We start from the raw sequence: 26,076 nt of genomic DNA on the forward strand, positions 1-26,076 counted from the left end.
CTCTGAGCTGTCAGAGCACAGAGCCCAACGTGGGGCTTGAACTCACAGACCATGAGATCATGACCTGAGCCGAAGTCGGATACTTAACCAGCTGAACCACCCAGGCGCCCCCACATAGATAGTTCTTATGGATTAGTAGTGTACAATTAAATAGCAAACTTCCAGATGAGGTTGAGAATTCTTCTGCAGAGCAGTTGACAGAGACTGGAGCCTGAAATCAGCAACCTCACTACCACTTACCAAGACTCCTTGGAATCCAATTATGATTTTATAGAAGAATGAGAGCTTAAATGTGAAAAGAAGCCAGGGCTAGAATCCAGTGTTCTTTCCATGAACATTCTGGCACAGTGGAAGCCAAGAACAGAAAATGGGATACAGATCTAGAGTTTAGGGAGTGAAGTCATTTTGGGAAGTGAGAATGAGGAGAAGAAACAAAGCCTGGAACTCAGACTCCAATGTGCTAAAACAAGGTTCTTGTCACCAGATTAAACTTACTAATTTTTTCCCTTTGCCTCAGGCTCTAACAAGGCTCAGTCAGTTCTGTCTTTATCTAAAAATTTGATATTTTGCTCATTATGCATTTTTGGTGGTGCTAATTTTTTTTTTTCAAAAATGGTGCTAAAATGTTACTTATCTTGATCAGTGAGGTTTTGAGCACACCCTTAAATTTTGTGTCCACATATTCTAGTCCTGGCCCTTTGAAGGAGTAAAAATAGTGCAGAAATGAGACCAAAGACTGCACTGACTTCAGAGTTTGGAAGGAACTGAACCAAGAGAGAGGGATCAGCATTTCCAATTCTTATTTGCTTCATCACTCTCCATCTGCTCCCTTCATTGACTTACTCCATGGTTCCAAATTGGGCTGGCACCATTACTTCTGATCCCTTTAACTATCTTTGGTTTTTTTTTTTTTTTTGACGTTTTATTTATTTTTGAGAGAGCATGATGGAGCAAGTGGGGGAGGGGCAGAGGAAGGAGACTGAGGATCCGAGGCAGAGTCCCATGTAGGGCTTGAACTGGTCAACTGTGAGATAATGACCTGAGCTGAAGTTGGCCACTTACCTGACTGAGCCACCCAAACACCCCAACCCTTAACCATCTTGATTAAACTATGTAAAATCCGTTTTCCTTCAGGTTCTGAAAAGATTAGAAATTACAAAAAACTTTTAATAGAAAAATAATAAAACACGAAATCATAGGGAAAGTTTAAAGCCTACATCTTTGGGGCACCTGGGTGGCTCAGCTGGTTAAGCGGCTAACTCTTGACTTTGGCTCAGGTCGTGTTTCCAGTTTTGAGATCAAGATTGAGATTCCCCTCCCCCCAACTGCCCCCATCAGGCTCTGTGCTGGGCGTGGAGACTGCTTAAGATTCGTGCTCCCTCTGCCCCTCCCCCACTCATAACCACGTGCACACTCCCTCTCACTTTCTCTAGAAACAACAAAACAACCCGTATACATCTTTGACGTTCCTCTCTGTTTCCCCTTCCATCTCACCGATGAATAAATTTGGTTCCATTGTCATGGATTCGTTCTTGTATGCCACTTTCAGCATACCTGATTTTTTTCAGATTTTATTGCTGGGTTTTTGTAGATGTTGAGAGAAATTTTGCCCTTACTTTGATAATCCTGAATTAAGTAAAAAACTGTAGTGGCAAGGTATATATCAAGGAACAAACAATGGAAATAAAGAAAAGTATCAGAACGATTTCTACCATGCTGTGCTCAACACTTTGAACATTTCTTATACAGAATAAGGACAAGTAGACACTCGATCGTTTTATTGAAAACTCACTGCAGTTGTATGAGCAGTTATCTACAACCATTTAATTACATTACAATGGTATGGTTGGTTTTTAACTTTGTGAATGTCAGTCTGTACTTGAAATAGTATTGGCTTGTATTCAATGAGACACATTTTAACTGTATAAAGTATTGCTTTTCTTTTTTTGCACAAAGTATATGAACAAGTATATGTTTTAAAAATAAATATAACTGATAATAGCTTATGTTCTATCAAAATGCACTTGTGTAAAGGAATCACGATTTATCCAGAAAAGCATTTATAATTTCCCCAAAATTAGGGGCGCTTGGCTAAGTTGGTGGAACATGTGACTCTTGATCTTTGGGTTGTGAGTTCCAGCCCCACGTTGGGGGTAGAGATTAATTAATTTAAAAGAATTTTTAAAAATTTTGTATTTATTAAAAAAATTGTTTTAATGTTTATTTATTTTTGAGAGAGAGAGAGAAACAGAGTATGAGCAAGGGAGGAACAAAAAGAGAGGGAGACACAGAATCTGAAGCAGGCTCTAGGCTCTGAGTTGTCAGTACAAAGTCCCACGCAGGGCTGGAACTCACAGACAGCAAGATTATGACCTGAGCTGAAGTTGGACCCTTAACTGACTGAGCCACCCAGGCTCCCCCAAAAGAAATTTTTTTAAAAAATAATTTCCCCAAAATATCCAATTTAAATGAGGTAACACATTTCATAAAACATCTTTAGTGTTTAAAGTTAGTTACAGTTCTTTCTATAAATACTTTTCATCCCAAAAGATGCCATTAATAAACTGTGAAAGGGAGACAAACTGTGATTTCAGAATTTCTGTCTCAAATTCTTTAGAGTATACCAATCCCAAATTTATTTTAGCAAAATAAGGGTTAATGGCTTATGGCTTCTCCTACTCTATAATGTTTACAAAGCAAAATTTCTAATCAAGAAAAGAATTTGTAAATTTCATACCTGGAATTAACTTACAATAAAATAAAAACCTTATGGAATTGAGTGATCTTTTCAATGAATACAAATTAAGAGTGTATCTAACAACTTGGAAAGATCTAACAGAACTTCAAAGGAAATCAAACATTGGCTTCTTATAATTACATAATGAGAAATAGATTCAGAAATGATCATTTCAGTTAGTTTTTAAAACTTTCTTTACGACTTTATGAATATTATTTAAAATAAAAAATACTTTCATAAGCATTAAAGCCTATAATTTAAAATTGGTAGCAGTCGGTGGCTTCTTTCTTAGTCTCTCTATATAAAGAATCGATGAACCAATTAATTTATCCCTATTCTGTAAAGCCAAATGACCAATGCATTTTATCTCAGATTTAGCATTTTTGGAAAAAATCACTCAAACATATAAACACTTATTTTAATTTTGGAGAATTAGAGGAATATGAAAGAAAAATTTTAATTCTTGTACTTTTGATTATTACAGAGTTCTAAGACATTAAAAAGTATATTTCTTTTTAACTCATCTAAGAATAGTAATATACAGAAAAAGATGAGAGATTTTGTTATATAAGCAAATAACTGTGCTTCGGATTGGAATTGTTTTTGAATTTATGTTATTTTCCCCTCTAAAGAGAAACCAGGAAAAAGAGAATCCTGTAAAACTAAGAAACCATCGCAGGTGCTTTCAAATGATTCCTTTTTGTACAGGAGCTTCTAAGCAATCACACTATGGTGTGGGTGGGTATCTTTTATTCACTCCTCTTCTGGCAAACCAGGTGAAGTTAGCTTAAGATCTATATCGGGGAGACAAACAAGAAAGAAACACATTATAAAAAGAAATGCTATCCAGCAGACTAATTTACCCATGCTTAATTTTTTTAATAGATAATGAGTTTTAAAAACTTAACAAAGGGGGCGCCTGGGTGGCGCAGTCGGTTAAGCGTCCGACTTCAGCCAGGTCACGATCTCGCGGTCCGTGAGTTCGAGCCCCGCGTCAGGCTCTGGGCTGATGGCTCGGAGCCTGGAGCCTGTTTCCGATTCTGTGTCTCCCTCTCTCTCTGCCCCTCCCCCGTTCATGCTCTGTCTCTCTGTGTCCCAAAAATAAATAAACGTTGAAAAAAAATTAAAAAAAAAAAACAAAACTTAACAAGGTTTTTCAGTGCTGAAAGCAACTTTGTATTTTCTTACCTTTCAATATGAAAATAACACCCATATTTCTTCAAAGGCCTGAATTCATGTTATTAAAGAGATTTTTTCACTAAATTATTTTTCACCTATTTGCTCAATTTTCTTAATATTTTTGGATTTTGATTCCTGATATTTATACCGGCTAAGATAGTTTACTTTGGAGGTCAACAAAAACATACCAGAGCCAATATCTTTTATCAAGTAGGCTCCACACTCCACCTGGGGCTTGAACTCACAACCCCAAGACCAAGAGTCACACGCTCCACCAACTGAACCAGCCAGGCGCCCCCAGAACCAATATCTTAATTTGAGGTATTTTAACAGATAAAATGGTCCCTAGGAATCCTTTAATGTTGTGAAACTATTTAATAATTAGTACTTAGCAATAAGTTTTAACTATATGGTAGAGCAACATATTAACTTTTTTTTTTTTTTTTAAGAGAAAATGGATCTTTTACAAGAAGACAAATCACTGGTATCAAGGTTTCCTAAGCAATTTGTTTTGTCTCCCTCCCGAAGACGTGAAGGCAGCCCTTTGCTTCATTTTTGGAAGCTTCCATGTACTTAACATTTCCCTTTCCTGACAGTCATGATGGGATGGCAAAAATAATTCAGCAGTGAAAAGATGCAGGTATGCCTCTTCTAGAAATCACCTCAGACTGCCTAAATTTTGAACATAAAAATAAGATGGGTATTTTGCTTATCAGATTAAGCAAAGATTAAAAACGTTAATAACACCCAGTGTTGGCAAAAGTGTGGGGAATAAGCATTCTCACAACCTGCTATTGAAAATGTAAGGTGGTGTAGCTTTTCTTTTTCCTTTTTTTAAATTCTTTTTAATGCTTACTTATTTTTGCGAGAGAGAGACAGAGAGACAGATACAGAGACAGAGTGCAAGCAGGAGAGGGGCAGAGAGAGAGGGAGACAACAGATTCTGAAGCAGGCTCCAGGCTCCAAGCTGTCAGCACAGACCCCGGTGCGGGGCTCGAACTCACACCATGAGATCATGACCTGAGCCAAAGTGAGATGCTTAACCAACTGAGCCACCCCCGTGCCCCCCTCCATTTTTTTAATGTTTATTTATTTTTGAGAAAGAGAGTGAGAGTGAGAGAAACAGAGAGAGAGAGAGAGAGAGAGAGACAGACAGACAGAATCCAAAACAGGTTCCAGGCTCTGAGCTGTCAGCACAGAGCCCGATGTGGGGCTTGAACCCACCAACTGAGATCACGACCTGAGCTGAACCAACTGAGCCACCCAGGTGCCCCAGTGGTGTAGCTTTTCTAGAGAGCAATTAACCACTAGGTATCCATGTTTAAAATATGCATAGATCAGAAGTGCTTGGCTGGCTCAATCAGTAAATCCAGCAACTACTGATTTCGGGGGTGGTGAGTTCAAGCCTCACGCTGGATGTAGAGCTTACTTAAAAGAAATGCATAACCTTGAGGGTTCTTAAACAATAATATAAGGAGCTCTTCTTCCCAGTGAACCAACCTTAGCTGGTGAAAATTTTCTTTAAAACGAAAAGTCTCTAGGGGCACCTGGGTGGCTCAGTCGGTTGAGCATCTGACTTTGGCTTGGGTCATGATCTCACGGTTTGTGAATTCGAGCCCCATGTCAGGCTCTGTGCTGACAGCTCAGAGCCTGGAGCCTGCTTCAGACTGTGTGTGTCTCTCTCTCTCTCTGCCCTTACCTGCTTGCTCTCTGTCTCTCTCTCAAAAATAAATAAACATTAAACAAACTTTTTTTTTAATTAAAAAAAAAGAAAAGTCTCTGGAAATTTAAAGTCTCTAGAAATTGTCTGAGGGAATAGAGCAAATGGGGCAATACTAATTCAACTGCTCTAAAGGGAATGTTTGTGTTCCCCAAAATTCATATGTTGAAACCTAACTGCCAATGTAATGGAGGTGGAGCCTTTGGGAGGTGAGTAAGCCACAAGGGTAGAGCCTTCATGATTGGGATTAGTGGGTGCCCTTATAAAGTAGAACCCAGAGGGCTCCTTAGCCCCTTACATTATGTGAGAAGATGGACATCTATGAACCAGCCTCCACGACTGTGAGAAATAAATTTCTGTTGTTTACAAGCCCCTAGTCTATGGTATTTTGTTATAGCAGCCTGAACAGACTAAGACCCCAGAAAAATCTACTAATGACAAGAACTGGAAATGGTAAATAAGAAGGCTAATATAACAGCAACTCTAGATATTTCCTCTCCTTTCTTCTCTCAGGCTTAAAAGGCCTAAAATTGTAGAAAGTAATAATTTTAACAAAGTTGTATGTGTAATGTATGTAGATGTAATATGTATAACTATGCTGAAATTAAAAGAGGGAAGAGAGAATATAGCTATCTAGGTATTTCTATATCTCACTGGACTTAAAATAGTATAATCTGAAGTAGATTCTGATAAATTCAGATATATATTATTTAAGTCCTAGGGCAACCACTAAGAAAGTAAAATAGATATATAGTTGATCCTTGAACAACACAGATTTTTTTTTTAATTTTTTTTTTAACGTTTATTTATTTTTGAGACAGAGAGAGACAGAGCATGAACGGGGGAGGGGCAGAGAGAGAAGGAGACACAGAATCAGAAGCAGGCTCCAGGCTCTGAGCCATCAGCCCAGAGCCCGACGCGGGGCTCGAACTCACAGACCATGAGATCATGACCTGAGCCGAAGTCGGATGCTTAACCGACTGAGCCACCCAGGGGCCCCTGAACAACGCAAATTTTAATTGCACAGGTCCACTTATACACAGATTCTTTTTTGATATGGTGCTATAAATGGATTTTGTCTTCCTTATGATTTTCTTGGTAACATCTATCCCTCTACCTCATTTTACTATAAAAAAATACATTAGATGATACATATAACATGAAAAATATACATTAATCATCTGTTTATGTTATCAGTAAGGCTTCCCATCAACAGTAGACTATTAGTTAAGTTTTGGGGGAGTCAAAAGTTATACATGAATTTTTGACTGCCCATGGGGTCAGTGCTACTAACCTCTATATGTTGTTCAAGTGTCAACTGTACATCCAATCATATCAATAACATTAAATGTGAATCTGGGGCAACTGGCTGGCTCAGGCGGTAAAGCATGCAACTCTTGACTTCAGGGTCCTGAGTTCAAGTCCAATGTTGGGCATGAAGCCTACTTAAAAAAAATGTGGATCTACTAAACAAGCCATCTAAAAGGCAGATCTTGTCAGCCTGAATAAAAAAACAAGCAAACAAACAGAAACAAAACAGATAAACATAGGGGAAGGGAAGCAAAAATAAGATAAAAACAGAGAGGGAGGCAAACAGGGTTGCTGGAGGGGTGATGGGCATTAAGGAGGGTGTTTGTTGGGTGAGCCCTGGGTGTTATATGTAAAGTGATGAATAACTAAACTCTATTCCTGAAACCAATACTACATTATATGTTAACTAACTTGAATTTAAAACAAACAAACATGATCCAACTCTATGCTCTGTGTCAGAGACACACAGATTCAAAGTCACAAATAGGTTGAAAGTGAAAGGATAGAAAAAGATAGGCAAACAGCAACCATAAGACAGCTGCAGTAGATATCTAATGTCAGACAAAATAAACTGTAAGACAAAACATGTTGTTAGAGACAAAGACATTTTATAATGATAAAAGGGTCAATTGAGGAAGATAAGAATTATGAAGATACATGTACCAAAAAACAGAGCCCCCAAAATACATGAAGCAAAAACTGACACAATTAGAAGGAGAAATAGATGATTCAGCAACAGGATGAAGTTAGAAATCAATAGCAAGTAAATACGAAAAATTCACAAATATGTGGAAATAAACAGCACATTGCTAAACAACCATTAAAGAAGAAATCACAAAGGAAATAAGAAAATATTTTGAGATGAACATGAAAACATGGGATGTAGCTAAAGTAATGCTTAGAGGGAAATTTATAACTAAACATCTGTATGAAAAGAGAAGACAGAGTACTTGGGTGGCTCAGTTAGTTAAGCATCTGACTTCGGCTCAGGTCATGATCTCACAGTTCATGAACTCGGGTTCTGCGTCCCGCATCAGGTGAACACGAACACGAGCCCCGCTCTGGGGGAGTTCAAGCCCTACTTCACGCGAACACAAGCCCTGCTTCGAACACAAGCCCTGCTTCGGGTGAGCTCTACTTCTCTCTCTCTCTCCCCCTCCCTCTCTTTCTGCCTCTCACTCACTTGTGCCCTCCCTTTCTGTCCAAAAAAAAAAAAAAAAAAAATCTCATCACCTTAACACACTAGAAAAAAGAGCAAATGAAACGTAAAGCAAGCAGAATAAAGAAAAAAATAAGGATGAGAGCAGAAATAAATGAAAAACTATAAAGAAAAAGAACATACCCAAAGTTTGTCCCTTGAAAAGATCAACAAAATTGATAAACCCTACCTAGACTGACCAAGAATAAAGACTGAAAATCCTAAACTCAGAAATGAAATAGAAAGCATTACTGCTGATTGACATTACAGAAAATGTTTTAAAAGATTATAAGGAAATATTCTGAACGACTGTGTGCCAAAAAATTAGATATTTTAGATGAAACGAACAAATTCCTAGAAAGACACAAGCTACCAAAATTGCTCAAGAAGAAATTAAAAAAAAAAATTTTTTTTTAAGTAAGCTCTATACCCAACATGGGGCTCGAGCTTACAACCCCAAGGTCAAGAGTCACAAGCTCTACTGACTGAGCCAGCCAGGCACCCCAGAAATAAAAGACCTGAATAGGCTTATAACAAATAAAAATTACATCAGCAATTTTTTAAAAATTTCCCACAAAGAAAAGCCCTAGGCCAGATGGCTTTGCTGGTGAATTTTACCAAACACTTAATATGTTTTCTTCCAAACATTTAATATTTAATATGTCACATGATTTCAATAGAATAAAGGACAAAAATGCACCATAATCTCAACAAATACGGTCCTCCTTCACCATAAAAACTCTCAGCAAACTAAGAATAAAAGGGAACTTCTTCAACCTAATAAAGGACAAAGACCCACAGTTAACATACTTAATGGTAAAAGAATGAATGCTTTCCATCTACAATCAGGATTAAGACAAAGATGTCTGTTCTCACCACTTCTATACAACGTTGTACTAGAGATTCTAATTAGGGCAATTAGGCAAGGAAAAGAAATAAAAGACATCCAGATTAGCAAAGAAGAAGCAGGGGCGCCTGGATGGCTTCAGTCGGTAGAGCCTGTGACTCTTGATCTCGGAGTTGTGAGTTCAAGCCCCATGTTGGGTGTAGAGATTACTTAAAAATAAAACCTAAAAAAAAAAAAAAACAAAAAAAACAAAAACGAAAAAGAAAGAAAGAAGTAAAAGTATCTATTTGCTGATGACATGAGCTTATACATAGCAGATCTACTAAAAACTATGAGAATGAATGAAAAAAAAACCTATGAGAATTAATAATTTCACTAAGTTTACAAGAGATAGGATCAATACAGAAAAATGAAATTGTATTTCTATACATTAGCAATGAACAATTCAAAAATAAAATTAAAATTCCAGGGGCGCCTGGGTGGCGCAGTTAAGCGTCCGACTTCAGCCAGGTCACGATCTCGCGGTCCGGGAGTTCAAGCCCCGCGTCAGGCTCTGGGCTGATGGCTCAGAGCCTGGAGCCTGTTTCCGATTCTGTGTCTCCCTCTCTCTCTGCCCCTCCCCCGTCCATGCTCTGTCTCTCTTTGTCCCAAAAATAAATAAACATTGAAAAAAAAATTTTTTTTTAATAAAAAAATTAAAATTCCATTCACAATAGCATCAAAAGAATAAAACACTTAGGAATAAATTAAACTAAGTAAGTGTAAAACTATATTCTAAAAACTACAAAACATTGCTGAAAAAAACCTGACTAAATGGAAATACGCCCCATGTTCTTGAACTGGAAAACTTCATTGTCAAATGGCAATATTGCCCATATTGAATAACAGATTCAACACAGTCCCTATGCAAATTCCAAATTCCAGCTAGCTCTTTGCAGAAATTGACAAGCAGATCTTAAAATTCATATAGAAATTCAAGGGAATCAGCATGACCAAAAATCTTAAAGAACTACAAATTTGGAGGGCTCACACATGCCTTTTAAAAACTTGCCATAATACTACAATAATCAGGACAGTACAGTATTAGCACAAGAAATGGCATTTAGATCAATGAAATAGAACTCAGAGTCCAAAAATAAACCTTGGCATTTATGGACAATTAATTTTCAACAACAGTGCCCACATAATTAAATAGGGGAAAAGAACAGTGTTTTCAACAAATGGTGCTAGATTTGGATAGCTACACAAAAAGGAGGCTGGAACTCCTGTCCTCACACTATGAATAAAATTTAACTCAAAATGCACCATAAGAGACACATGGCTGGGCCAGTCCACAAAGCATGCAACTCTTGATCTTGGAACAGTGAGTTTGAGCCCCACGTTGGGGTAGAGTTTACTTAAATAAATAAAAATAAGAATTAAAAAAAAAATAAAGGGATCAGAGCCATAAATGTAAGTGTAAAACTAGATAACTTTTACAGAAAATATATGTGTAAATTATATTTGTAACCTTGGATTAGCCAATTTTATGCCTGAAGTACAAGCAACCAAAGGAAAAATAGACAAACTGGATTGTAACAAAACTAACAATTTTTGTGTTCAAGGAGAACACCCAGAAAGTGAAAAGACAACCCATAGAATGGAAGAAAATAATTGCAAATCACATCTCTAATATGGGCCTTGTATTCAAAATATAAAGAATTCCTACAACTCAACAATAAAAAATACAAGCCAATTGAAAAACGGGCAATGGATTTAAAGAGACGTTTCTCCAAAGATAGACAAGTGGCCAGTAAGCACATGAAAAGATTCTCAACATCATTAGTCATTAGGGAAATGCAAATCAAAATCACCATGAGATAGATCCAGTACTCTCCTCTTATCCCAAAGGATACATTCCAAGACCCCCCAGTGAATACCCGAAACCATGGATAGCACCAAATCCTGTATATACGATGTTTTTTCCTATTCACACATATCTGTGATAAAATTTAGTTTATAAATTAGGCACAGTAAGAGATTAACAAGAACTAGTAACAAAATAGAACAATTATAATAATAAGCTGTAATAAAAGTTATGTGAATGTGGTCTCTCTTTCTCTCAAAATATCTAATTATACTATACTCACCCTTTCTTGTGGCAACGTGGGATGATAAAATGTCTACGTGATGAGATGAAGTGTGGTGAATGATGTAGGCATTAGGATATCGTGTTACGCAACTGTTGACCTGAAGATAGGTCAGAAGGAGGATCATCTGCTTCTGAAACACAGCTGACTACAAGTAACTGAAACCACAGGCAGCAAAATCGTGGACGAGGGGGGACTACCGTACCAACCTCTAGGAAGGTTATAATAAAAAGTGTTGGTGAGGATGCAGAGAAATTGGAACACTTATATACTCCTGGTAGGAATGTAAAATGCAAAATGCTGCAGCCACTATGGAAAACAGTTTGGCAGTTCTTCAATAAGTTAAACATAGAATAACCATATAACCAGCAATTTCACTCTTAAGTATATACTCTAGAGAATCGAAAGCATATGTTCAAACAAAATTTTTTTAATGTTTTATTTATTTTTAAATGCTTATTTATTTATTTTTGAAAGAATGAGATAGAGAGCGAGCAGGGAAGGGGAAGAGAGAGAGGGAGACAGAATCCCAAGCAAGTTCTGTGCTGTCAGCACAGAGCCCCGTATGGGGCTTGAACTCCCCATCCGTGAGATCATGACCTGATTTGAAACCAAGAGCTGGACGCTTAATCCACTGAGACACCCAGGCACCCTTGTTTTATATAGTTTTGAACAGGGGAGGGGCAGAGAAAGAGGGAGACAGAGACTCCCAATCTGCACTAAAAGTGCAGAGCCCAACATGGGGCTCAAACATGGGGCTCAGACTCATGAACCATGAGATCATGACCTGAGTCAAAATCAAGAGTTGGATGCTTAACTGACTGAGCCACCCAGGTGCCTCTCAAACAACAACAACAATTTTAATGTTTATTAATTTTTGAGAGAGAGAGCGTGAGCAGGGGAGGGGGAGAGAAAGAGACAGAGGATCTGAAGCAGACTCTGTACTAACAGTAGAGAGCCTGCTTGAGATTCTCTCTCTCCATCCCTCTCTCTGCTTCTCCCCTGCTTGTGCTCTGTCTCAAACTAAATAAACTTAAAAAAAAATTATAAACAAATGTTCAGAACAGAATTATTCCTAATAACCACATAGTGAAAATAAACAAAATGTGATTTTTCTATAGAATGGAATTTTATTTAATCATTAAAAAAGAATGGAGTACTGATACCTGATACTATATGGATGGGTCTTGCAAACATTAGGCTAAATGAAATAAGCCAATCACAAAAGAAAAAATTATATATATAAAAGTATATAAAATGTCCAGATCTGTAAGCAAATCTGTAAGATGAAAGTAGGTTAGGGGTGCCTGGGTGGCTCAGCCGGTTGAGCATCCGACTTTGGCTCAGGTCATGATCTCACATTTCGGGAGTTCGAGCCCCGTGTCGGGCTCTGTGCTGACAGCTCAGAGCCTGGAGCCTGCTTCAGATTCTGTGTCTCCCTCTCTCCCTGCATCCCCCACGTTCTATCTCTGTCTCTTAAAACTAAATAAACGTTAAAAAAAATTAAAAAAAAAAAGAAGAAAAAATAGGTTAGTAGCTGTGTGGGATTAGAAAGCTGGGGAGAAACGGGGAGTACCTGCTAAGATGTATGAGTCCATTTTTATGGGGTGGCGAGCTTGCAGCCTGCTTAAGATTCTTTCTCCCTCTCTCTTTGCCCCACCCTACTTGCTCGCTCTCTCTCTCAAATAAATATTAAAAAATATTATTTAAAAAAATTGCTAAAGGATGGTATGAAGCGATAATATGAAGAATGGATAAAAGAGAAGCAAAAGTAAATATGAGGAGGCTGGTGCAAGGCAGACAGTAATACACTTGGGTGGTGTGAACTGGAGATGAAATAAGTTTGGAACTGAGAGACTGAACACACAAATGGACAATGGCCATATGTTAAAATAGAACTCTGAACCACAAACTCTACAGCAACCAAAGCAGGAAGTCAAACCATAACCTCTGTAGCAACTGGGCTCAAATGGCTTGAACTCACAAACCGTGAGATCATGACCTGAGCCAAAATCAAGAGTCGGACACTTAACCAACTAAGCCATCCAGGCGCCTCAATACACCACTATAAAAAAAAATAAAAGTAAAAAAAAAAAAAAATACATCCAAGGGTGAAATGTATTGCAATAGTTAACAGTAAGTGATTTTGTTCTCGTCACCCAAATAGCAACAAATACTCACTTGCTGTTATCGAAGAATAATATTTTTCAAATGTTATTGGTATGTAATAATAAAGTTCACCAGATATCAGTAGATCACTAATTGAATACATCTCTGAGAACAAATTAAGGCAAAAGATGTGTTACAAAGATATTTTAGATGTCTGAACATGATAGAGTACTTTAAGTACTTATCTGCAGAAATAATTATTATATACTTTGTAACAATAAATCGGTTCCCAAAGTGAAAAAAAAAACTCTGAAACTAGGCTTTAGTCTATCATATACACATTTTGGTAGGGGAATATTTATTATAATACATCATCTATAACATAACTACAGTTTCTAGATTTATATGTTCAATATGTATTATATTTTTTTAATATATTATCATTAAGGCATGATTTTTACAGAAAAGTTTTATTTTATCACTAAGCAACATTAGGGATTTTCTCGGAGCATGGTTTCTGGACAATGGACTATAATTAACTGAGAAAACAGTAATTTTCTATATTTCATTTAGGTTTAAAAAAAATTTTTTTTAAGATTTTCATTTAGTTTCAAGTAAGAGATCCTACATATGTCATCATCCATGCAGAAATCCCCTACATTTAGGGCCATTCACACATTATAAAGGTTTATACTCTAAGGTTTAGGGGCCAGATCTTGCCTTTCAAGGAGCTGACATTCCAATACTGATAAAAATCTGGCAAAATACAGTAGAATATGATAGCTTTGAAAATAATACTTATAAAAATGCTGTAATTGTTGAGAGAGTGGAAGGTAATTTTAAGCTAAGTGAATGAGGGTGTGGGCCTCATTTTAAAGAAAATGGAATTTGTGGGGCGCCTGGGTGGCTCAGTTGGTTGAGCGTTTGACCTCAGCTCAGGTCGTATCTGGCGGTCTGTGAGTTCCAGCCCCACATCGGGCTCTGTGCCGACAGCTCAGAGCCTGGAGACTGTTTTGGATTCTGTGTCTCCCTATCTCTCTGACCCTCCCTTGTTCATGCTCTGTCTCTCTCTGTCTCAAAAAATAAACAAACGTTAAAAAAAATAAAAAATAAAATAAAAAAAGAAAATGGAATTTTGAAGAGATCCCTTTGGGAGGGGAAGGTTTTGAACTTAATGAGACGAGGGAAACAATTCCTAGGAGTAGAAACACTTCCAGCACAGAGATAGAAATCAGAATTCAGTCTGGCAGTTTCTGTTCAGTTATTTCCTAAAAGTGTGTGTTGGGTCTCATTATAGGTAAGTCTTAAATGCTAAGATAATAACTAAAAGTTTCATTTCATTTCTCTCAGCAACATTTATGGAGTGCCTGCTGTATTCGGGACACTTTTTCATCAGCTAATGTTACAAAGATCAATACAACCCACTGTTGAGAGGTGAACCGAGCCACTCCCTGCTACTGCTTCTCGGCATCCATTTTGTGTGGCTAAGTGGCCTGAAGGGGCCTTGCCGGGACACTTAAGCCCCTCCTGCAGGCTCATATGGATAGCAGCCACAGAGTCATAAGCAAATACAAGTTTCTGATATCACTTCCCCAACAGCCCTTGTGATCAAATCTCCCTTGCCTCCCAGGGCCTGTATTATCTTAAGTACCCCTTAGATAAGAACCTCATGGGGCCACCCTCCACCTCCATCCCCCATCCAACCCCCCCTGCTCTTTTGGTTTGAATTGATCAATGAGACCCCAGCCCAGGAACCCAAAAGCACTCCACTCACAGTCCCTAATAAGGCATGTGTTCTAGGTCTGCATTCTCCCTGGACCCCCGCCCCGCCCCATGTGGCCCCTCTAGGCAGGCTGTGTACTTCCTCCAGGACCCTGGAGTGATAAACATCTCTATTTCAATTTATCTTAGGTCAGCTTTTGAACTAAGGCTTACCTGGCTCATTGTTCTGTACTAGGTGCTCCTCTTTAACAAATTTTAATTTAACAATGTCAGAACACCCACATTCTGCCTTCAGGGAATTTACACCATGTGGAGGAAGGAAGGGAGGAGTCTGCCAGTTAACAAGGTGCAGTGAGTCAAGTACTTTGACAGAATTACTCAAATAGGTTGAGAGCAAAATGTAGACATCTAATACAATTTGTATTACACTCAGGAAAGGTTTCTTGAAGGATGAATAGTGAAGAAAAGGGGTGCCTGGCTGGCTTAGTAGAGCATGCGAATCTTGATCAGGGCTGTGAGTTCGAGCCCCACATTGAGGGTAGAGATTATTTAAATAAATAAATCTTTAAAAAAAAAATTAGCGAGGAAAAGAGTAAAGAAAGGCCATTGCAGGCAGACGTATACCTTGAGAGTTCACCAAGAGGTGAAGAATAGACTAATTTTAAAGTAACGTTAATAATAATAATTCTAGGGGCACCTGGGTGGCTCAGTCAGTTATGCATCTGAACAGTTCGGGTCATGATCTCTCGGTTTGGTTTGTGAGCTGGAGATTTGCATCAGGCTCTCTGTTAGCACAGAGCCTGCTTCGGATCTCCTGTCTCGCTGTCTCTCTGCCCCTCCCTCCCTTGCGCTCTCTCTCTTTCTCAAAAGTAAATAAACATTAAAATAATAATAATAGTAACTCTAGCTACTGTCGATTTAGCAGTTACCATGTGCGAGGTATGGTAGGTAGGGCAAAATTAATACCATTACTAGCTTCATCTTAAATGTCTGGAAGTGGAGGGAGGCTTAGAGGGGACAAGTGACTTACCAATGACCACTGAACGAGCTTGTGGCCAGAGCTTGAATCCATGCAAGCCAGTCTTGATTCTTTCTTATCCCCTTTAGAAGAGGGAAGGAGAGAGGAGAGGACAGATGATGCTGGAGAGGTATATTTTGTAAAGTGTTGTTTGTTAAATTATGGGAGTTCTCACCATCCTGAAGGCTACAGGGATAGTTAAGAATTTTAATCAAGATGTGACATGATAGGATTTACACTTTAGAAAGATCAGGTGATAAAAGAAAAAATGGATTTTCCAGAATCAGAACTGGAGCAGTGATTAGTTAAGGAGTTGAAGTCATGCTGGATAGATGTAACAGGTACTAAGATAATGGTAACAGAGATGAAAAGGAGGGAGCAGATTTTTAAAAATATTTCAAGGTAGAAATGACTGACCTGGGACAAGGTAGAAATGACTGACCCTATAAATGTATATCGTACATTAATTGCAATGACCTGGGAAACCAAATAGAACTGAATATAGGGCACCAGCTCAAAAATCTACAGTGCGACAGTAAATTGTATATTTCATAGCACAGTGCTTGATACATAACAAACATCTAATATATGATAGCTCTACAATTCTCCAAATTTTCAGAACACAGGAGAAATACCTGAGTGGGAAGAATTGAAGAGTTTACTTTTAAGTATGCATTCATTCATCAGATATTTCTGTGGAGCTTATTAGAATCACTGGGCATATAGCTGTGATCAAAACAAAGTCCCTGTTTTTTATGGAAATTACATTCTAATGAAGAGAGGCAGATACTAACTAAACAATAACAAGGTAAATATATGTTATGTCAGATGGCACTAGGTGTTAGGGAGTGAAACAAACCAGGAAAAGGGAAATAGGAGTATCTTGGGTAGAATGAGGTACTGCTTTTTTATAGTAAGAGTTTACTTTGGTATTGCTCTTTAAAATAAAGGATCAGGGGGGCGCCTGGGTGGCGCAGTCGGTTGGGCGTCCGACTTCAACCAGGTCACGATCTCGCGGTCCGTGAGTTCGAGCCCCGCGTCAGGCTCTGGGCTGATGGCTCGGAGCCTGGAGCCTGTTTCCGAGTCTGTGTCTCCCTCTCTCTCTGCCCCTCCCCCGTTCATGCTCTCTCTCTGTCCCAAAAATAAATAAAAAACGTTGAAAAAAAATTAAAAAAAAAATAAAATAAAGGATCAGGGAAGTTCTTCCTGATGACAACCATGATATTGGAACAGAGAACTGAGTTACAGTGATAAGCTGTGCAGAAGCCATGCTAGAGATGTGCAAATGCACTGCAGACTTGAACTTGAAGTGACTTAGAACAGCTAAGGTGATTCCAAGTAGGCAACTGGACACCCTATACACGTCCTGAAAGGAATAGTGATTTGTTTCAGAGATTAATAATCAAAAAGGAGCATTGAAACCAGGGAAAATCCATTCACTATTTGACCTATAGCAAGATAGCTGAGACCAGAACCAAAATGTGTTCACTGGATTGAAAAGAAAGTCACTGGGCATCTTTCCCTGAATGTAGTGGGAGCACTGTATTGGAGTAGATGGGAGGAAAGGAAATAGCCATCTTTTTAAGAAATTTGGCTATGTAGAGAAGAACATGGGCTAGTCACTAAAGACCACCGTGGAGTCAGTGGTGCACCTGTTTTCCTCATTTTAAAAGGTGAAATAGATCAGCTTTGATATATTGAACAATCTGTAGAAAGCGAGTAACGGTTTGGGGCGCCTGGGTGGCGCAGTCGGTTAAGCGTCCGACTTCAGCCAGGTCACGATCTCACGGTCCGTGAGTTCGAGCCCCACGTCGGGCTCTGGGCTGATGGCTCAGAGCCTGGAGCCTGTTTCCGATTCTGTGTCTCCCTCTCTCTCTGCCCCTCCCCCGTTCATGCTCTGTCTCTCTCTGTCCCCAAAATAAATAAATGTTGAAAAAAAAAATTTAAAAAAGAAAGCGAGTAACAGTTAGATCAGTTTCTTGAGATGTAGAGAGATTAAGCATACCCAGGAGAGGAACCTCTTTTTTTTTTTTTTTTTGAGAGGAACCTCTTAATAAAAGACTCCAAGGGGAAAAAAGAAGTATAGCAGATGTAAATGTTTGTAGCTTGAGGGCAGAGTCTGATTTTAAAGCTTGAAGATCTCCATTATCTCTGGGAAGAGAAATCTCTTGTTGTTAGTTGGAAAAGGTTAAGAAGTTCAAGGAAACTAGAGGTTTAAATAGAGCTGAACGGGAGTCAGAGGTACCTAAGAGTAAGCTGAAGAGTTTTTCCCAGGGGCGCCTGGCTGGCTCAGTTGGAAGAGTGACTCTTGATCTTGGGGTTGTGAGTTTAAGCCCCAAGTTGGGTGTATGCATTACTAAGAAAATTAAGTTGAAAACTTAAAAAAAGGAAGCTTTTCCCAGCAAGTCTTGCTAACATTGTCGATAAAGTGCTCCACAAAAGTAGAGATTCTGTGCTGAAGACAGTTGGCTTTCAGTTCAGCCCAAGAGGCAGCACGAAGTGAGCAGGGCCAAGACAATAAACAGGACAATTGCAGAAAGAGTTGGCAGGCATGGCTAGAGATTTGGTCAAAGGAGTCAGAAGCCCGTAACTTTGAGGGGGTAAGAATAAGGCAGGAAATAGAGAACTAGAAGTACTTAACATTTTGAATGGTCACCAAGAGTGATACGAGAGTATTAGCTTGTCTCAACTTAAAATAATGTATTAGAATGTACCTTTACCAGGGTGCCTGGGTGGCTCGGTCGGTTAAGTGTCTGACTGTTGATCTCGGCTCAGGTCACGATCTCACAGTTCATGAGATCAAGACCCCTGTCAGGCTCTGTGCTGTCAGCGCAGATTCTCTCTCTCCCTCTCTGTTTGGGATTCTCTCTCTCTCTGTCCCTCCCCTGCTTGCGTTTTCTCTCTCTCAAAATAAGTAAAGAAATATTTTTGGGGTGCCTGGGTGGCTCAGTCGGTTAAGCGTCCGACTTCAGCCAGGTCACGATCTCGCGGTCCGTGAGTTCGAGCCCCGCGTCCGGCTCTGGGCTGATGGCTCAGAGCCTGGAGCCTGTTTCCGATTCTCTGTCTCCCTCTCTCTCTGCCCCTCCCCCATTCATGCTCTGTCTCTCTCTGTCCCAAAAATAAATAAACGTTGAAAAAAAAAATTTAAAAAAAAATATATTTTTAAAATGTACCTTTACCAAAACCTTTTCATAGCCATTGCCTCGGGGAAATGACTGGGAGACTCACCTTTGACTTTACATTCTTTCATACTGTTAGGAAAAGATTTTACACCATGAACACATGCCACAATTATTATTAAAAAGCTAGATAGGAGCACTTCGCTGGCGCAGTGGAGCATCTAACTCTTGATCTTGGGGTTTTGAGTTTGAGCCCCATGTTGGGCTAGAGATTATTTATATATTTTTTTAAAAGTTTATTTATTTATTTTGAGAGAGAGAGAGAGAGAGAGAGAGAGAGAGCATGAGTGGGGGAGGAACAGAGAGAGAGAGAAAGGGAGAAACCAAAGCAGGTTCCATGCTGCCAGAACATAGCTGGATGTGGGGCTCGAACTCAGGAACCATGAGATCACAACCTGAGCTGAAACCAAGTCGCTTAACTGACTGAGCCAACCAGGCTCCCAGGGATTACTTAAAAAAAAAAAAAAAAAAAAGCTAGAGTATGTATGTATGTAGATTTTATGCTTGGAAGAGGAAAATCATTAGAATCTAAAGGTCCTACCTACCTCATTTTCCACTCTAAAGCTCTCACATTAACCTGTAAAGTTGATTTCCTGACACCCTTTCTCTTGTTTTCCTCAACTCTAATTCACTTAGGACTGAATGTGATGCCAACATACTTCAGCAAGAAAAAATAATTCTCAAGAGAATGAATTTTACACAGCACAAATTTTTCTTTTTTTTTTTTTTAACGTTTATTTATTTTTGGGACAGAGAGAGACAGAGCATGAACAGGGGAGGGGCAGAGAGAGAGGGAGACACAGAATCGGAAACAGGCTCCAGGCACTGAGCCATCAGCCCAGAGCCCGACGCGGGGCTCGAACTCACGGACTGCGAGATCGTGACCTGGCTGAAGTCGGACGCTTAACCGACTGCGCCACCCAGGCGCCCCACAGATTTTTCTATTTAATTAACTCAATTGGGGGCGCCTAGGTGGCGCAGTCGGTTAAGCATCTGACTTTGGCTCGGGTCATGATCTCAGTTTGTGGGTTTGACCCCCGCATCGGGCTCTGTGCTGACAGCTCAGAGCCTGGAACCTGCTTCAGATTCTGTGTGTGTGTCTCTCTCTCTGTCCCTCCCCTGCTCATGCTCTGTCTCTCTCTCTCAAAAATTAAATAATAAAACATTTAAAAAATTTAATTACTCAATTGTGCAAGTCATGAAATGTCACTGAGGATCACTGAGAGGACTCCAGGAGCTGGTGAAATTGACAAAGTAAAGATTATAATAGTGCATTCGATTATAGGAGCTAAAAGTCTAAACTACTTTAAAAGGTTAATCTGGAAAATTTCCAAAGTTAACTGCTTACTTTACCTATCCTTTTACAGTCTTACATGTCCCTAACTGAATCAAATCAAATGTGTGATTTTTATCTAAAACATAAAGAAAACAGGGACGCCTGGCTGGCTCAGTCAGTAGAGCAGGCAACTCTTGATCTCGGGGTTGTGAATTCAAGCCCCACGTTGGGCATAGAGCTTACACAAAATATAAAAAATAGTAAGTAAATAACGAAATAATAAACAAACAACACATGCAGAAAAGAGGGGGATAAATAAAAGGGAGGTTCTGCCTTAAAGTTCTGCTACTTAAGTCTATAGTGATTTACTTGGTTCTCAAGTTATGTTGCAGGACATACTAAAAAATATGAAAACTTTAGGACAATGAGAACTATGCTTTCATATTTGAAGGTAGCATTTGTTATAATAGCACTCATTTTTTAAAGTGTTTTTTTTTTTTTTTTTTTTTTTTTTTACATTTTTAGTTATTTTTAAGAGACAGGGAGAGACAGGGCACAAGTTGGGGAGGGGCAGAGAGAGAATGAGACACAGAATCCGAAGCAGGCTCCAGGCTCCGATCTGTCAGCACAGAGCCCAACGCAGGGCTCGAACCCACAAACCGTGAGATCATGACCTGAGCCGAATTCGGACGCTCAACCGACTGAGCCGCCCAGGCACCCCATTATTATAGTACTCATTAATCAAGATCTTGAAAAATTATCTTAATATTCATCCTGCATTGGGTCTTACGCTATCTCTGGATTAAAAAATGGGAGTTTTATACATTCTTCAAAGAACATGTAACTGGAATGTAGGACTAGTCTAAACACGGACAAAATGGATGCCGTAACGTAAGCAGTTCTTTACAGCTATCAGCCAAATTTTGTAAAGGATTGCTGTTAGTAAGTGGTTTACGTGGCTTGTATTTAAATTTCCCTTTGGTTTATAAATTTGGTTTATAGATCAAAATTTTCCTTAACTTTGAGAATTCAAATTTCATTACTTTATCTTGTTTATTTGCAACCCTAGCTTTTATGGCAAGTGGTTTGTGGAGAAAGCTGATACAACCTGTGGCTAACTGAGGGCTTTTATTTGCGTTATGCAAGGTATCTTTCCCTATATATGCAGGAATTCTCTTGCTACTGTGAACCTCCTCCGCTCCTCTTTGTTATTTGTGGGGGAGTGCTGGGAAAGTCTTGAACTTCTCCGCTCCTCCTAAGCACAGATTTTACCACTATTTGTATATGAGACTGAAATGCATTAGTGACACACGCCAAAGGATTTGTTAGCATAGAAAATCCTTTTAAAGCATGTTTTAGTCCCTATTAATTGGCTTCTCAGGAATTTCTTACTGTATCTTTCTGGATGTCTCCACCAAAGCTATTTTTCATATTTTGATAGCAAAGGTTCATTTGTTACAGATACAGGTGTAGAGAATTTGGCTTTTTGTCTTAGTCTGCTTGACAAGTGATTACTGAATTGCTCTTCCTTCATTTACTGTGTTACTACAGGACGTTCACCAGGTCTGAAAAGCATGTATTAAACAATAGGCATGGCAACCATTCTTTCCTCTGAATGAATGAATAGTGCCATAAACACTACAGTCTACAGACCAACTGAATAAGCTAATTTAACAATTGCCTGTGTATGTTAACCAGCTGAGGGATATTTCTACAGCATTTTTTTTCAAGGATGAGATGTTTTACAAGAATTAAAGAGCTTAAAATAATTACAACGCCAAGTCATTTATTTTTTAGTATGAAGAAATACAAACTTGGGCAGTGTTTGGAGTTAATTGATTCAAGCAGTGTTAATGGTGGTGGTGGTAGAATACCACTGGCCTTTCAGTGAATGTGGAAAAAAAAAGAGGGGAGAGGAGCAAAATTCTATTCAGAATTTACCCTTAAAGATGCAACAACTATCAAGACCAATTCTATGAGTAAGGCTGGAAAACCGCCATGCTGTTAATATTAAATTGATTTTATGCATTAAAAGATATATTGTCAAGAAAAATAAACTATTTTAATACATTATTAGAATATCAAGGATAGGATGTCATTTGCATGGTGTCGTTGGACAAATATGTCCAAATGCTTTCAAGGATTCAGTGGTCTTGGTGGGACATGTGCTTGTTCTAGAGAACATACAGAGCTATTCAGTGTTTTTCAAAACACATGTTTAAAGATACTCTCAAAATTATGTTCTCCTGGTATGTGATTTTTTAATTATGAAAGTGTTAAACACAAACAGTAGTATTAATACCCATACAACTATCTCCCAGGATCAAAAATTATCAAGATTTTCCTACAATATTATTCATTTGTTAGTATGCATCCCTCGAACTGATATCACCTTAAGAGTATTATCACATATTACAAAATATAAATAAACTTTCTTTGATACATCTCATCTGGAGCATTGCCTAAATTCAGTAAAACAATTTCCTATCAGAAATACCTCAGGGGAAGGGCACCCGTGAATGGAGTGGCATACATCTCCTCTGAAGGCAGTTGTGTCTGTGCAATTTTCTTCTCAATGCCAAATTAGCTGAGGGGGAAAAAAAAAGGAAATATTAGGAGCATTTTTCTCCTAATGAACTGTTATTTAATCTGGAGAATGTAAGGGAATATTTTGGATCCAAACTAAATTGTGAGTATTTGCTACTTGTTCCGATGTGATTGTGATGTACAAATTAACGTGACGCAAAAACCAAAAGCATTTTCCTAACAGTTCGTGTTAATAGCAGGATGTAGCAGTCATAACCTCCTCCTTCTACAGGACTTCTTCCTAAATGCTTCTGGATCTTTCATCTTATGTAGTGAGTTAATCACAGGTATTCTACAAGAACATTGTCCAAGGTATTCTGTGGTTCAGAACAGTTTGATTAGCAATTGCTATAAATTGGAAGAAGGGGTCAACTGCTTTCTGAATTGCTGACTTGGAAATTTTCTCTTATTTATGTAAAAGGGCAAACCAGGGGACGTCATCCGAAATAACCTCAGTGATCAAACTTGTGTTTAACTAAAAGGCAGAGACTGAATTTTTAACCAGTTATGCACCATTGTCTGGTCTAAATGGAGAAGGACATTACCACCCAAACAATCTAACATATTTGGAATGGATATTACCACCTTTCTATTTAAATTTGGGTTTGCTCTTTCCTGAATAAGAAAACTTTTTTTTTTTTTTACACATGTCAGTGCTTCGAAATCTTAGATATTTGGTTTTGAAGTAAAAGCACATTAGAATAACTCTACTTACTAAATTCCTGTTGGTTAAAACCACAACAGATACTATCTTTGAAAAATGTGTCAAGTAAATTAATATTACCTTAAATATTTTTCACATTTTTGGCTCTATAAGCGCAATAATACTAAAACTTTTATTTTTTAAGCGAGACATCGAATTATATAACCAAAAATAAAAGCTATAATAACCTGTTACAAGATTTTATCTGTATTTTGTCACATGGTGTTCATGTTGTTAAATCAAGTTGTTAACGATGCCCCACTCTAGTCAGCAATATGTTCTTCCAATAAACTTCTTTGGAGTTTGTATTTTACCCCAAAATCTGTAAGTTTGTTAACCTCTGTAATCAGTAGAACAAACGGTTCTATTTCTTTTTACTTGTAAGGACAACATATCTAAAATAACTTAGTAATCAATTTTCTCTGAATTTAGAAAAACAGTGGCAAAATATTTATCATTTTAAAATCCATCAACTTTTAAAAATATACAAATAATAGACCTAAAAGGATAGATGACATACTTCCGAAAGCCAACCAACCCATTTACCCCCAATACCTCCAAGCACTCCTAAGTGATTTTCAACAGGACGTAATCATGCTCAGACCCACGAACCCAAAGAGGCATAAACAAGTTGCTCGGTACAAATGTACCAAAGTCCTACCTGGTCTCTGTCCGTTGATAAGAAGAAGACTCATCACAAAAATAAAAAATACACAAAAGAATTGTTGCAACCTCATTTTTCTGCCGCACGGAAGCGGAGCAATAGCTCTCAGTGTAAACCAAACAATCTTTGAATAGTCTGGGCAATATCTGTGTGGCTTTCCTCACATTCTAATGACGAGCCTCAGAGAACTGCCAGCTGCATTTTCCAGAAAGGTTAATGATCACATCAGACAAGGTTACTGGTGCTGTGGTCGAGCCTCCCTCGGTCTCAAACCCCTCCTCCACTCCTCTCCTTCCCCCTCCCCCGTCACTCCCCTTTATTTCCATAAGCAAATATTGGTGAAATAAACCATTCAAGCGTGCTGTAATTTAGTGGAAGTCCGCCGTGGAAGTTCCTAGGAGAGACTGACTTCGATCTGGATGTGGAGAAATATGTAAAACAAGGCAAGGCTTTGCCGCCACCCCTCACCATTTGCATCTGTTTAAACTTTGCATTGCCCATATTGGTCCCACATGCAGAAACCAATCAAAATGACAGGAAGTCTCTCTTTTGTCCTTTTCAGAAGGAATTCTGAAGCTCGGACTTAAGACTCCCAAATACTTTGTGGCAGAACATGTGCTGAAATGCTTTCTCTTTACCAAACCCACCGCCGAGTGGTGCCTATTTACTCCAAATCTCTAAATTGCTTAATCCATATGGGTTTCTATCACCAAACATTCCTGGGGTTTTAGGATGTTTCAAAATAAATCCCAAAAATGGTTGCATTTTTATTTTGCAAAGTGATATTTAAAAAGTAATGGGGATCACTTTCATCTGCGATACCATCCAGGATTTTTTTTTAAAAAAAAATTTTTTTTTTCAACGTTTATTTATTTTTGGGACAGAGAGAGACAGAGCATGAACGGGGGAGGGGCAGAGAGAGAGGGAGACACAGAATTGGAAACAGGCTCCAGGCTCTGAGCAATCAGCCCAGAGCCTGACGCGGGGCTCGAACTCACGGACCGCGAGATCGTGACCTGGCTGAAGTCAGACGCTTAACCGACTGCGCCACCCAGGCGCCCCCAGGATTTTTTTTTTAAAAAGCCACAAACTCATGAAATCTGTGCTCTGTTAAAAAAAAAAAAATTATATGTGGTGGAATACCAGGCTAACATAGCACAGACACAGAAATGAAACACGGAGAAAAAAGTTCTCACTTCATCTCCCGCTGAATTCAGAAGACAGAAACAGTTTAGTGTTGTCTCTTGCACATGTGCACTGAGACTTTTTAAGCACTTCCTTGTCATATGTAGCTGTTATAAATGGAAATCACTGTACTCTCTGTGAAGTGAACCAAAAAGAAAGTATAGATACACTCTGGAATACAAGTAGAGCCAAAATACCAAATCTAGAGCATATCCAACTTGCCACAAACGAACTACGGGGCATTCTGCTGCATTTTACTTCTCTGGGTTTAGGCAGTTGGTACTCTCAGAGATTTGATATTAATGCATAATTGGTCTTAGTTTTACAAGTCAGTCTGGAAAATTCCCTGCCTGCCTAATTATGCATGCATTTTATAACAGGCAATAGTATACAGTAGTTCTTCAGACGAAAGATTATTTGCCCATTTGGTGATTGGAAACATAGTACTACATTACTGGGCTGTATTTGTACGTCGCTCCACAAAATCAGTGAAATTAAGGAGTTTGGATTCAT

At 38.7% G+C, this 26,076-nt stretch overlaps 1 protein-coding gene across 3 annotated transcripts; it reads right to left on the reverse strand.

Annotated features, from left to right (window-relative positions):
- Positions 1 to 2,477: 2,477 nt before the first annotated feature.
- Positions 2,478 to 24,652, reverse strand: APELA (apelin receptor early endogenous ligand). Of its 3 annotated transcripts, none has more exons than XR_005788823.1 (4): positions 24,376 to 24,651; positions 22,923 to 23,012; positions 15,983 to 16,053; positions 2,478 to 3,531 (listed from the first exon to the last, which is right to left on the reverse strand). XR_005788823.1 is itself a non-coding variant. In XM_040471169.1 (3 exons), exons 1-2 carry the CDS (start codon positions 24,449 to 24,451, stop codon positions 22,924 to 22,926), a joined length of 165 nt encoding a protein of 54 aa, XP_040327103.1. In that variant the 5' UTR covers positions 24,452 to 24,640; the 3' UTR covers positions 2,478 to 3,531; position 22,923. The 3 variants fall into 3 exon arrangements, 1 of the variants encoding a protein (XP_040327103.1); XR_005788824.1 differs by lacking the exon at positions 2,478 to 3,531 and adding an exon at positions 10,742 to 11,221 and having other exon boundaries at positions 24,376 to 24,652; XM_040471169.1 differs by lacking the exon at positions 15,983 to 16,053 and having other exon boundaries at positions 24,376 to 24,640.
- Between the last annotated feature and the right edge of the window lie 1,424 nt (positions 24,653 to 26,076).

This window comes from Herpailurus yagouaroundi, unplaced genomic scaffold, assembly GCF_014898765.1.
Source record: "Herpailurus yagouaroundi ecotype Mexico unplaced genomic scaffold, PumYag 28, whole genome shotgun sequence".
Classification (NCBI taxonomy): Eukaryota; Metazoa; Chordata; class Mammalia; order Carnivora; family Felidae; genus Herpailurus; species Herpailurus yagouaroundi.

Excerpts from the sequence above, each read along its gene's own strand:
- APELA (XM_040471169.1), bottom strand. The coding sequence starts at position 24,451 with ATGAGGTTGCAACAATTCTTTTGTGTATTTTTTATTTTTGTGATGAGT. Across the intron at positions 23,013-24,375 it reads TATCAACGGACAGAGACCAG|CTAATTTGGCATTGAGAAGA; the intron begins GTAGGACTTTGG and ends TTTCCCCCTCAG.